The 14,014-nt window shown below is 42.7% G+C and overlaps 1 protein-coding gene across 2 annotated transcripts; it reads left to right on the top strand.

Moving 5' to 3' along the window:
* The first annotated feature begins 1,156 nt into the window (after positions 1 to 1,156).
* Positions 1,157 to 12,560, top strand: LOC104852516 (cytochrome P450 4A4). 2 transcript variants are annotated; one of them, XM_010610253.2, is made up of 12 exons: positions 1,157 to 1,423; positions 4,201 to 4,342; positions 5,000 to 5,044; positions 5,538 to 5,665; positions 6,772 to 6,896; positions 7,273 to 7,427; positions 7,849 to 7,955; positions 8,044 to 8,234; positions 8,337 to 8,470; positions 9,366 to 9,430; positions 9,592 to 9,668; positions 9,948 to 10,350. In XM_010610253.2, exons 1-12 carry the CDS (start codon positions 1,229 to 1,231, stop codon positions 10,054 to 10,056), a joined length of 1,473 nt encoding a protein of 490 aa, XP_010608555.1. In that variant the 5' UTR covers positions 1,157 to 1,228; the 3' UTR covers positions 10,057 to 10,350. The 2 variants fall into 2 exon arrangements, with proteins under 2 accessions (XP_010608555.1, XP_010608554.1); XM_010610252.2 differs by lacking the exon at positions 9,948 to 10,350 and adding an exon at positions 12,023 to 12,560 and having other exon boundaries at positions 1,160 to 1,423.
* The last annotated feature ends 1,454 nt before the right edge of the window (positions 12,561 to 14,014 follow it).

Below are 14,014 nucleotides of genomic sequence, written 5' to 3'. Positions count from 1 at the left end.
ACCAAACAATCAAGAAAAAGGAGGGGGGGAAAATCAAAGAAAGGAAAAAAAATGTGCCTCTCAAGGTGTATCTCTGTAGTCAGAGATAAAAAAGATAACAGAGAGTGCAGATCTGTGTTGGTTGATCCCAGCAAGCCTACAATAAAATGACGGTGATGTGGTAGATAATGCCAGCAAGCTTGCTTTTTCAACTCTACTGAAGTTCAGGCTGATCCTAATTTCTGTCTGTGAGGTTGGGACCCAAGTTGTACACCACACAACTGTTCAGGTGCCTCTTACCAGCTTGAATTCTGGTCCCTGACCCTTGAAGTCTACTATGGATATGGTTCACCCTGAGAGACCCAAGATTGAGCCAAGCCATGGCTACCATGAGTCCAGAGTTCAGTTAGCCTCTTTCCAAAATGGCTCCTGGCCAATTGCCCTCTCTTGAGGATGTTTGAATTGGGATCATTCAGTAGCCATCACAAACCTGTGCCATCCATTGCTCCATTCCGCTAGGGTTTTTCTCCATGGAAGCCTCTGGAGTCTCCCGTGGTCACTGGGCCTCCATAAGTTCCAACTACCTCTCTTACACTGTAAGTTGAAATTCAGGAATGAAGCACCCTTTGCCAACTCCCTCTTCTGAGTTGAGGTCCCTCTTCATTCTCCCCTTGGGTTCCAATTCTCATTTCAGACCCTTGCTGGGTTCCAGGAATCTACTTCGCTCCTTCTCTTCCCCACATTGCTATATTCCAGCATCTGGACTCCAAATCTCAGAGAGGCTAATTTGCCACTGCTCAACACTCCATCTTCCCAGAAGTCTAGTAAGATATTTTTATTGGTATCTTCAAATGATTCAACAAATACAACTTTTAAATACTTCTCAATTTCTTTTTTAAGTACACATTTAATAGGGTTCACTGTGATGTGTTCATATATGCATTGATCATGTGTATTCACACTTTTCGTGCCCTCGCTCCTTCTCCACACTCTTCATTTCCATGGCACCCTTCCTGTCCTTAATAATTAATTTTTTATTGCCAGATTACCTCCCCTCCACCTCTCCTTGTTTTTCCTTCCTCTCTTCCTCCCCCTCCAGGTAGATCATTTGGGTCAATCAAGTCAAAGTTTACCCTCTTTTTTCTCCCTCCCACTGGTAGGCAGGGCAATGCTGTTACAATGTGGGCAGGAGACACTGGGGAGTGCAGCCACAGTGAGGGCAAATTAGTGATCCAGAAGCCACTGCACCATGGGCATCTCTGCATTCAACCCCACCAGATTCCCAGGAAGCATTTCTGGGCTCCTCCAAGTGGCCTCCCTGCTCGCCCTGCTTCTGCTACTGTTCAAGGCAGCCCAGCTCTACCTGCACAGACAATGGCTGCTCAAAGCTGTCCAGCAGTTCCCGTGTCCACCCTCCCACTGGCTCTTCGGGCACAAACAGGAGGTAGGAAGATGGACAAGGTAGTAGGAAGAGAGGGAAGGATAGAACTCTAAGACACCGGTAAGCAAATACACGGACAAAAACCTCCAAATTCAGTGCTTCACATGCTATGCAAGTACTTTATTGCTGAGCTACATCCCTAGTCCTACAGAACAAAGTCTCTTACGTAATGATCAAATGTCTTCTGAGGATCACCCCACATCGCTCTCAGGCTGGGATCATTAAAATAATGAAGAGCTCACTCCTTCACAAGAATCCTACCTTGCTATTACTCAGCTGTGTCATATACTCCTTTCTTATGCAGATCTGTTGTATATTGTGTCAGCCTTGTACTTAGAGGACTCTGGATAGTTCTACTTCAGTTTCCTTTTCTACAGGCTGAGCATCTTCAGCAGCCTCAGCTGTTCTCAAAAAACAAAACTTCTAGGTATGGCTGGGGATTTAGCTCACTGGTCCTTGCAAGTGCAAGGTCCTGAGTTCAATCCCTGGTACAAAAAAAATGCTTCTAGATGCTTCCCTGCACCTATCACTCAATTCATTCGTTTCACCTGGCCCTGATCTGGCCTAGAAATAGAGACATCAGTTTGTTAGTATTTCTGCCCTGTGAGTTTCTAGATGTGGATAACAGTAGACACTAATCTCAGAAAGAATCAGATCACAGAAAATTTTCAGAAGGTATTTGCTGGGGTGGACAGAAGATGTTAGTTGAAAAGATCACTCACTACAGTTGCCTAAGAGAAAGGAATTTTCCAGAATGGACGATTTTAAGAAGGTGTTATGCTCACAGTGGTAGACACATGAGGTATAGGCTGCATTATGTCGTGCAGGTGAAAGGGATACATATTTGGGCTGCTTGATTAAACAGGAACTATTTACTTGATGTTCCTATAAACACAAAACTGTGAGCGTTTTGAGTTCAGCACACTCTTGTTCTTTCCATACCAGAAGGGAGCCTGGTGCAGATATGTGGGCTCAACAGTGAAGTAGGAGGAACCTGATAGTGCTGATTCCCTGTGCTGGTCAGTCCTGAGGGGAAAGCGGAAAAATCCATAACACTCTTTTCTACAATGAGATAAAATGATTGTCAGCAAAGGGAATGAAATATGGAAATTATTATAATTTGCTAGAGATAAATATCTAAACTATGATAGCTAATGTTTGATCATACAAATATTAATATTAATGACTTCCAGATTATTTGTTGATTTTTAAGATATTGGGACTTTTGTTTCATTAACTGTCACAAGTCCAATGATGCTCTTGAGTGGCCTAGATTATTTATAGTAGCAACTTCTCTACATAAACATTACTTGTGGTGCTGAATCGCATCTCAACTTCTAGAGAATAATAGCAATTTCACCATATATTTCTATGTCTTATACTGATACTTCTATTCATTTATTACCTCTATTATTGGCTAATCTAGAGATAAGAAAGCCACAGCAATTATACTAAACCAATGGCAGAATACAGGAGCAGGATTTGTAGATTTCAGACTATTTTGTCTGTTATTTATAATAGGGATTTTAATGAAGACTCACTCATGTACTTTTCCACATATTGTCCCTTCATATGCTTATTCACTTTTTTAATAAAGCATGATTGGGCTGGGGGTTTAGCTCAATGGCACCATGCCTGCCTAGCAAGTGCAGGGTCCTGAGTTCAATTCCTGGCAACAAAATAAATAAATAAATAAAGGCATGATTCACACAAGCCATGCTGTATGCAGGGATCTAGTGACACAAAGATGACATATATCAAAGCTGAGTTTACCAAAATGCAGTTAAAGATCAGGAAACTGAGTAAAAATATAATACAGAGAGACGCAGGAACACAGGGAAATGATACTATGTGGTGAGCAGAGTTGGTTTTAACGTAATAACATGGATACTTGAATATTGTTTCCTCATTCTTCAGTAAAACAAATAAGCTAATAATCTGTCCTCGACCACAGAATGGCCTTGAGCATTACATAATTGTATCATTTTGCCAGGGCAAAGTACATAGACTGTGTGGGTAAAGTAACAGAAATGTTTTGACAAAGCTGGCTCCTTCTGTAAGCTCTAGAGGATCACTTGCTGTATACCTGTCTCCTTGGCGTGTAAATGGTCCTCTTCTCCCTGTCCTTTCATACTGTGTGGGTAAAGTAACAGAAATGTTTTGACAAAGCTGGCTCCTTCTGTAAGCTCTAGAGGAGCACTTGCTGTATACCTGTCTCCTTGGCGTGTAAATGGTCCTCTTCTCCCTGTCCTTTCACAGTCTTCTTTCCATCTATATCACTGTGTCCAAAATTCTTTTTATAAAGACATCATTACACTGGATGAGAGCCCACCCTAACGATCTCACTTTTATATTAATTACTTATATAAAGACTTGTATGCCCAAATAATGTCACATATAATAATGGTACAATAACTGTTAGCATTTCAACATATGAAATAATGGGAGAACATAAATTTATCCATAACTCTAATATGTCTATAAAAAAGTTTTGTGCACTACAGAGTTCATACCTGAACACTGGTTGAGTATGTGCTACAAGTAAGATTCTATGGAGACATATAGATGGCACAATAGGAGATAGAACCTGAGCTTAGGTCAACTTCCAGAGAAGCACTGAGAGTCTGGATCAAATCCCATGGCTTCAAAAACAGTCTGAGTCTCTGATCCCTGTGGATAGGTCCAGTACTACAGCTCCATTTTCATTCAAGCATTCATCCTTGCCCAAAGAAATGAACTTTAAAAAATAGCATTATCAAATTTCTTTCCTTCCATGACAGTTCCAAAAGGATCAGGAGCTGCAACAAATGTTAAAATGGGCAGAGAAATTCCCAAGTGCCTGTCCACGCTGGTTCAGGGGCAATAAGCTTACTGTCCTGATCTACAATCCTGACTACATGAAGGTGATTCTGGGGAGATCAGGTAAGAGTGAAACCCCATCCCAATAGTACCATCTCTTCATACCTAAGTGCATGCCCTAGAATACATAAAATGCCAGGAGGCAGTGGCAGTCCAAATGTCAATATGTGAATCTCCTACCTACCTCCCTTTTCTCCCAGTGCATAGCCCAGCCTTAAGGCCAATAATATTTACTCAGTATGGAATGTTTGCAATGGCTCCATTATCTGAATTTATTTTCTTCCTTCCTTAAATGAGCAGACCTGTTAGTACGTTGCTCCATATATAAAAAAGTAACTTCATATTCACAGGGATGTTGGTATAAAAGCTCTAATTTTCTCCCATCTTCAGGAACAAAATTATCACCCATTGAAGAAACACCAGGAGGCTCTGTCTTATTCTTGGGCACTGAATATAGGGCTTGCATTTTTCACCAACTGCTCATCCTTATCACTGGGGTGTTCAGCTGCTGGTACTCAGAAGGGGTTTTCCTGAGCCCAGCTGACGGTTAGGACAAAGAGAGAAGAGGATGAGAGGTCATGGGAGGAAACATGGGACAAATTGCCAACTGACAGTCATCACGAACTCATGGAAGCCCACGGCCTCAACCTTAGCTCTCTTCTTAAGGCTGCATTATGTGGTCAATGTCAATTTCCTATAAATCCTTTGTTTATCTTTCAGATCCAAAAGCTCATGATATCTACAAATTGGTATCTCCCTGGATTGGTATGTACATCTAAACATAATCATTACCCAGTCAGGGTTCCCGAGATATAACTCTCTGACCCACACACAGCAAGCCCTGATGGGCCACCACTGCAGTGGCCAATCTGTAAATCAAGACTTCTTTCTCCCTTTCTAACTGAATCCTGATTATGTCCTCATGCTGGTATGAGTCTTCCCGAGACTCAGCTTCTTCCATATTTTTCCCTACTTCTCCACATTCTCAGACTAACATTTACTTAAATCCTTCCTTGCTCTGTCTTCAACACTTTAAAACCTTTATTTCTCAGCTGGCATAATCATATCATTTCTCCAGAACAAATGGAAGATTTACATTCTTGAAAATTAGCAATCTTTACTGTCTTCATCCAGGAAATTCTGCCTTCCTAGTTTTTCTTTCCCCAGAACCTCAGTGTTTATACCTCCCAAATTGTCCCCATTTTTCCCTCTGATCTCATCGCTCACACACTGATGTACAAACCCATCTCCTGCACAGGCTATGGATTGCTCCTGTTAAATGGGCCAACATGGTTCCAGCACCGGCGGATGTTAACCCCAGCCTTCCACTATGACATCTTGAAGCCCTATGTGGCTGTTGTAGCCAACTCTGTCCAAGTCATGCTGGTGAGTCTGACATTTCCACACCTCCACTCCGGTATACTTTCATATTCTACTCTGTAACACAGACACCCCTCAGCCATAATGATATGAATAACACCCTCAGGCCATGCTGAGTTCAATCTTCAAATCATATTTGACCACAAAGCATAGCAGTGCATGCTTGTAATCCTATAACTTGAGAGATTAAAGCAGGAAGATCATAAATTGAGGATAAGCCTTGATTCATAGTGAGTTTGGGGCCACCTGAATCTATATTGCAAGATGCCCTAACAAATAATAATTAGATTGGACAGACAGGAGCCTGGAGTCAAGAGTAAGACACATTGTGCTCATTATCCAAGGCAGAGAGTCGTGGTGGACATAGGCCCCATCTTCCACTTCCAGGTCTCCATTATAGAAAACAGAAGCCATAAATCCTACCAAACAACAAGACTACTTGTCCCAGGCTGTCCTGGGCAATGGCAACTTCAGTGACTTGAGGATGTCACAGTGTGTCATTCAATTACTTGGGCTATAGGGATTCTGCATGGATTTTGAGTGACCCATGCAATGAAATGGACACCAGCTCTGCCTTCTCACAGCCAACCTGCTATACCACCATGTTTCAACACTTGGATTTCTGACCTAACTGTTCTCAGCAAACTTTTAATGAGTAAACAGGGATCAAAGTCCCCAGTGGCCCCCATTAGAAGTGCCCATAGTCGAAATTTTGCCTTGACATATTCAACTCCTAAAATTGAAGTCTTACCAATCCCTCAGGTCAAGCTCAGCTCTCACAATATTGAAGAGGTCTCTTCCTCTTTATATATAACTGGTTGCCAAAATTCAAAATTTGTTTCAGATTTTATGCTCTCACAATATTGAAGAGGTCTCTTCCTCTTTATATATAACTGGTTGCCAAAATTCAAAATTGTTGGCATGATGTGTTTAAGTTACATAATTATGCAACTACAGATGTCATTTGACAAATGTTTGTTTTTGAAGTCTTGATCATCTGCCTTATAAAGTAAGGGACTTAGAACTGAATATCTGAAAATATAGGGGAAAGTTTAGTCTATTTACCATATAATTTCTGTGGAAAAGAAAGTGAATGTGCCTTCCTGCCACAGGACAGATGGGAGCAGCTTATCAGTGAGGACTCCCCTCTGGAGATCTTTCAACATGTTTCCTTGATGACACTGGACTCCATCATGAAATGTGCCTTCAGCCACAAGAGCTCTGCCCAATCAGACAGGTCAGTGACAACCTCTGAACTACAAACTCTTTCTTTTTGTTAGCTGTATGGACTCAACTTCTTTTCACTTCAGAGACAGGTAGGATAGCTTGAATGCTCATCTCCACACAAAGCAAGATTCTGACTTCAGCCCTGGGTTAGCTCTAAATCCTGCCCAGATTCAACACTGTCCCAGTCCAGACACTTGGTTCCTAGCTTAGCTGGAATCCTGAATATTTATACCTTGCTCTAAGGATTTGATAGTCAGAAGGACTGTAAAACAGAAATAACAAGGGCCACAGGGTTGTGTGTCCCCACCAGTAAGGGAATCACCACTCTATGTACATCCAGGTCAGACCTCTTCATAGTTCAATCTGTTCTGCATCTTCTTTCTTAGGAATTCTCACTCCTACCTCCAAGCCATTGCAGACCTAAAGGATCTGATTTTTTACCGTATAAGAAGCATCATTCATCAGAATGACATCATCTACAGTTTGTCTTCAAATGGCCAATTGTTCAAACAAGCCTGCAAGCTTGCCCATGAGCATACAGGTATGATTTCCTGTTTCCCCTCCTCTATCAGACCAATGGAGTTGTCTATGACACCTCAGGCAGAGCCAGGGCCCCTGGTGGTCCTGGAGGACCTGGGACATACTTGTGTTGGTACTTCCCTTATGCAACACAGGTGTAACATCAGTGTGTCAGGTGATGTGCAGGGGATTACTTGTGCCTTCTCACTGGTGATGTTGAATGAGGCCTATCCCAGGCACATTCAAGAGGGTCTCCATGTATTGTGCTGCAGTGAGACCTGACCAAATCAAGTGGTATTGTAGACTCCCAAATACTGACCCACACCTCCACACTCATCTTGAGCTCTGCAGGGCCTCCAGATAGGGTACAGGGGCAGGCATATGGGTTTGCTATGGATTGCTGTAGCTCTCATTTCTACCTGGTTAATTCTGTTGTGCAATAGACCAAGTGATCAAGCAGAGGAAGTCTCAGCTGCAGAATGAGACAGAGCTAGAGAAGATCAAGAGGACAAGGCACTTGGATTTCCTGGATATCCTCTTGTTTGCCAAAGTGAGTGTGTGTGGGAAAGGCCTAACGATCTTCCCAGAAGCACAGAGTGAGGGACAAGCCCTGCTCATTTACCCATGTCTGACCCCAGATGGAGGATGGGAATAGCTTCTCTAATAAGGATCTGCGTGCTGAAGTGGATACGTTCATGTTCGAGGGTCACGATACCACAGCCAGTGGTATCTCCTGGATCCTCTATGCTCTAGCTGCACACCCTGATCATCAACAGAGGTGCAGAGAGGAGGTCCAGAGTATCCTGGGGGATGAAGCCTCCATCACTTGGTGAGTAATAGCTCAAGAGGCGCAAAAATACAGCCGTTTTTGTGGGGGAAGAAATTGGGCTTTCCAGACCCTTCCTGCCCTTCAAGATGAGCTTTATTTCAGGGAACATCTGGACCAAATGTCCTATATGACCATGTGCATCAAGGAGGCAATGAGGATCTATCCACCTGTACCAAGTGTGAGCAGAGAACTTAGCAAACCTGTCACCTTCCCTGATGGACGGTCCTTACCCAAAGGTATGACCTTCCCAGACTGACTTAAGATTTCCACAGGTACAGAGAAGATGGGAAGTCCAAATGTACTTCAGGATTTCTGAACCTTGCAGAGTCTGTCTTTCCCCATGAGTAAATTGAACCCTTAATTTGAAGTTAGAAAAGGACTTATGAAATTCTTGATCCAGAGCTTGAATTCATCAACACTTATCAAGTCAATGTGGAGCTCTAGATTAAACAGTGGCCCCAGCACATTAACCCTGAACTTCCCATTCCTTGAATTGTGTGGAGCAGAGAGAATCAGAGAAGAGCTAAGGAGATGTGGCTATTTCCACTTATGAAAGCAAATATGGGAGATTATGGAGTCTCTTGTCATGGACAAAATGTGGTCCAGTCTCTGAAGTGCCCTTGGGTTAACTGAAGAGAGCAGTTGATGATCTGAGACCCCTTATGGAGAGAAATCACCCAATGGCTCTGTCAGCATTGAGTCTGATCCCAGGCCTGCCACAGTCATCCTGTGTGAACATGGGGAAGATCATCAGCTTCAGTGAGATGTCAGTATTTCATCTGAAAAATGATATAAAACAGTGTCTTTCTTGAAGGATGCTTGTGCATACAGAGGGAGCTAATGTATTTTTTTTTCAATGGCTCCTGGAAGGCATTTGATGAATGGGAGTTGTTATAAGCAGTGATCCTCCAGTTTTTTATTCTTCCTGTTTATCGATTCACCATTTTCTGCTCCTCACCTGTTACAAGTGCTTCGCCATGCCCAACCTTACTCCCCATAATAGATCATCCTGCTAAAAGTGATGATTTGCCTCACGCTGGCCTTTTGTGTATATACGTCCCCTACTGGATGAGGCCATGGCCCTACCTCGTGGATGTAATCATCTTCTCTCTGTCTCCTACCTGCCCACAGGTATCATTGTCTCACTTTCCATTTATACCCTTCATCACAATCCAAAGGTGTGGCCAAACCCAGAGGTATGAGGGCCCTGGAGGAGTGGAGAGGGTGGCTTGTCAGAATGAATGTCCCCTTGTTTGTCCTCCTGCTCTTCCTGCTCCCACCTCTGGGCTTCCTGTCCTATGGTCTAGTAGCAGGAGCTTGAGTCCTTCCTGTCCTGGCCTTGGTTCTCTCTCTGTAGGTGTTTGACCCTTTTCGGTTTGCAGTGGATTCTACCCGACACAGCCATTCATTCCTGCCCTTCTCGGGAGGATCAAGGTATGGCATCTTGAGTGTGATGATGTCTGTGTGTGGGAGGGGTGGTCCTCTTGGCACATAGCTGATATTTGTGACCCTGTAGCTTTCTATGTGGCATCTTCAGGTATATCTTTGTTTGCATTTGAGGGTAAGAGGCATCATGTGGATGAGTCTGTGCCCAAAAGAAATGTGGCAGGGCCGGGGATTTAGCTCAGCGGTTTGGTGGCCTGCCTCGCAAGAGCAAGGACCTGAGTTCCATCCCTGGTACCTCAAAAAAAAAAAAAATTTGTGGCATTTTAGGACGCACCATGGAGATTTTGATCCATTGGTCTTCCCAGCAGCCAGCCAAAACTCCATGTCAGTACATGTTTCAAATTTCTTTGTATTTTGGTGTTTTCCTCACTTCTGAAGTATGAATTTTCAGACAGATTTTCGAATGTAAACTAGCCTTCAAGTGTTAGTTTAACCAACTGCCGGGCATCTTAAAGGTTGACTATATCTCTTCCCACATTCTCAGCACAGTCCACTACCTTTTCTCCTTAATTCATCAGTCATTATCATGAACCAATGAAACGTTCTTATATATTTAAAATTCCACCAGTCTCACTGATGCTACAAAGTTTACTGCCCATTACATATAGAGAAGTCAACAACAGTGAATGTTGTCTTATTCATTTTGAGCTTCTAGCACCCCAAGTCTTACCTCACATTGCTATTACATGTGTGTGTCACCTAACTCTGTCAGCAAGATACTGTATGTGACAAGAGATCACTACACATTCACTTTTACAAGACAATGGGAATGAGCCACTGAACTATCTCTGAGAGGAAACTCACAGCTTAGTTATGATTGCAGTGTATACTGGGATGTCCAATAACAAATATGCCTGAAATCATTGAGGAGATGGATCAGCACAAGCCAAATGGTCTCTGTGAAAATCATGAGGGCTGTAGGATTCATCTTGTGGACTCTGCATTGGTAAAATACTTGTAAATGATTAGCACAAAGAAGATTTTTCTGAGACAATTCTGTGAATTCCACCATGTTGTATAAACTTTTACAGAACAGGCTTTAAGTATGTTGTTTTTCCAGATAGGTTTTCTAGGATAAGTTTCCCCAAGTTTGAGTACTCCCTCTTATACAAATCATGACACTATCGTTGGAGGACAGGAGAGTAAGTACAAGGTAGCTCAATTTCTAGCTCGAAAAAGTTACCTTTGATGTATTGCTTTGCATTTTATTTTATTTGAGTTCAACTAACTTCAAGAAAAATACAAAAATATTTGAAAGTACATTTATCTGTGCCAAGTTCCATGCTAAGAAAGGGAAACACAGAGCTGCAAGATTCTTCCCCTGCTTCAATGACAAGAATAGAAAGGTGCTATACAAACTAGACACCTATATCAATATAGATCTCATTCCTTACCTAATTGTTTCACTTGCTCATGCAGAATGTTCCAGGTTCCTGACACTGTCCCAGGCCCTGGATTGTGGTGTGTCCTTGAATAAAGCACTGATGGTTCCATGGGGGCCCAGTGGGGAGAGGGACAGTAGCAGAGAGGTGAAGGCCAGCTGGTCATTGACCTGAGTCTTGAGGATGTTCAGGCAGAGGTGAAGAAAGGATATACTCAGTGACCCCAAAGTGACCAAGGATGTAGTGTTGGTAGGCAAACAGTGGGTGACTTGAAAACCATAGAGGGGGTGATATGTAGCTGAGGTATTTGGACACAGTCCTGCCTGAAGGAAGGCATAGGAAGGCCCATGGAAGAGCGGGAGATGCACACAAGAGAATTATAGAAAAGAAAGTTCAAGATGGCAGGCAGGGACACTTCTGAAGTAAAATTAGAAGGCTACTGATGTAGGTGTTCAGCATGGATAAATGGGAGCCAAGATGCTGATTATTTGAGTGAAAGGCAGATTAGCTGCAGTTTAAGGATCCTCATCCTAAGGACCTCTCCACTGACACATGACTGCTCTTATGAACGTAGATGCTTTGTCCACGTAGACAGTGATCCTTGGGAGTGTGGCCCACTCTTTCCTGGAAACCACAGATTCTTAGTGAGGACATGAACTAACCACATGAAGGAACTCTGTCCCTTAGACCATGGGCTCTATCCTAATGGATATTTCAGGCCTCTGAGAGCAGAGGAGGGTCAGGGAGAGGCTTGGAAGAGTGGGAGGAATTGACAAATGTTGAGAGAGCATGAACCAAGGCCAGGAATAGAAGTTTGAGTGAGAGGAAAGGGGTTGATCTGGGCTCATGAAGGTGCACCCTGAATGCCCAGCTCTGGGCTGTGGCTCAGGGGCCAAAGCCTGGCCATCGCTGAACAGGGCCTAGGGTGACTTCTCATTTCAACCTCTCTTCCTTATCCAGGAACTGCATTGGTAAACAATTTGCCATGAATGAGATGAAGGTGGCTGTGGCCCTGACACTGCTTCGCTTCGAGCTGCTGCCAGACCCCACCAGGACCCCACTGCCTGTGCCACGACTTGTGTTGAAGTCCAAGAATGGGATCTATCTGTATCTCAGGAAGCTGAAATAATCTTGGTGGGGACAAGAACAGCTCCGAGGGTCTCCTGCCTGACATCCCATTTCCCTGTACCTGTTCCAGTCCATTATCCTCCCACTTTCCCACCAGCCTGCCCTTTTGCTTCCCATCTTCAGCACTACTGGAAAATATGATTACTTAAATTCAATATTTAGAACTCAAATAAATGATCATAATTTACTTCAATTCAGTAATTATGTATGAATAAAGTTAACAAACCTTTAATGGCAGTACCGTGCAGTAGTTCCCCTGTATCCATGGAAGATACATTCCGAGATGGCCAGGGAATGCACTGAACGTTACTATATTATGATATGTTTTGTCTTCTATCACACACTTACAATAAAACTTAATTTATAAATTAAGCACAATTGAGAACAGCTAATAATGATAAAATAGCAGTTGGGTACAGTGGCACACACCTATAATCCCAGCATTCGGGAGGCAGAGACAGAAGGATTGCCACAAGTTTGAGGTCACCCTGAGCTACATTATGAGACCTGTCTCAAAAAATTAAGAAATATATATAACAATGTACTGGCTGAAAGTGCATTGGGGCCACTATTAAATAAAAGAAGGGTAAATTTTAAGAGTACTGATATTTGGATACATATTGAGGATATACTCCTAAGTGAAATAAATAAGTCACACGTGTAAATACCGAATAGTTTCTCTGGTGTGAATAAACTGTAATAGTACATAAGATCCTAATGAGATAACTGACATTGTGAAATGGGAAGAAAAGGGCTAAAGGTATAGGGAAGGTGGGATGTGTAGGGGAAGGGTAATAAGGGAAAAGAAAAAAATGTGAGATAAAGAAAAGATGGAAATAAAGTGTTTGTAGATGGGGAGGGGAGGAGGGGGTAAAGGGAGGGCAGGGACAAGGGGAAAAAATGAGAACCAAGACCTTTTATGTAGAGGGAGAAGATCTCAACAATAAATGTAACTGTACTACATCCCTAAAATGTACCAATAAACTTAATTAAAGCTGAAAAAATGTTAAAAAAAAAGAGTACTGATATTGTGACAGTCCACCTGATTACCGAGCTGACTCCTAAGTAGCTAATAAGTGGACAGCTTATACAGCATGGACACACTGGCAAAGGAATGATTCATATCCAGTGTATGGTGGAGCAGCACAACACAAGAATTCATCACAATACTCTGAATGATGCTCAGTTTAAATCTTATGAGTTGATTATTTCTGGAATTTTCCATGTAATATATTTGGACTGAAGTTGTGTGTGAATATGTGAAACTACAAAAAGGTAAACTGAGGGAGATAGAGTTGCGGCACACCCTTGAACCAATAGAAGCAGTTTTACTCTGACGCGCATTGTTCAATATATCTAAAAATATGGTGGCTTAGTTGTCAGTAAGGAGAAGCAAGTGTCGTAGTCACTTTCCTTCAATGCTGAGACAAGATACCCAACACTGACAACTTAAAGCTGGAGAGATTTATTTTGGCTCATGGTTATAGTACATGGTGGGCGCAGCTCCAAGGCAGGAACAGGATGACAGAGGTTCATAGTAGAGAAAAAGCTGCTCACATCATGGCAGCCAGGAAGCAGAGAGAGAAGTGAGGTGCCCAGAAGGGAGATGTACCCATCCAGGTCATGCTCTCAGTGACCCCACTTCCTAACAGCAAATCAGCTACATTCACCCCCAGAAGCACTGCCTATGATGAGCACAAGAGGGTTTGGGGGGACATTTTCTATCTAAACTATAACAAAAAGCTAGTGGTTTTTGGACATGGTTTAAAAAAAATCAACAACAAATAGTGATGATGCCTTACACAAGTTTGGTTCTTATGCTTC

Source organism: Fukomys damarensis, unplaced genomic scaffold (genome assembly GCF_012274545.1).
Source record: "Fukomys damarensis isolate Sample0158 unplaced genomic scaffold, DMR_v1.0_HiC HiC_scaffold_23, whole genome shotgun sequence".
NCBI classification, from domain to species: domain Eukaryota; kingdom Metazoa; phylum Chordata; class Mammalia; order Rodentia; family Bathyergidae; genus Fukomys; species Fukomys damarensis.
This window is presented reverse-complemented; position numbering and strand designations above follow the sequence as displayed.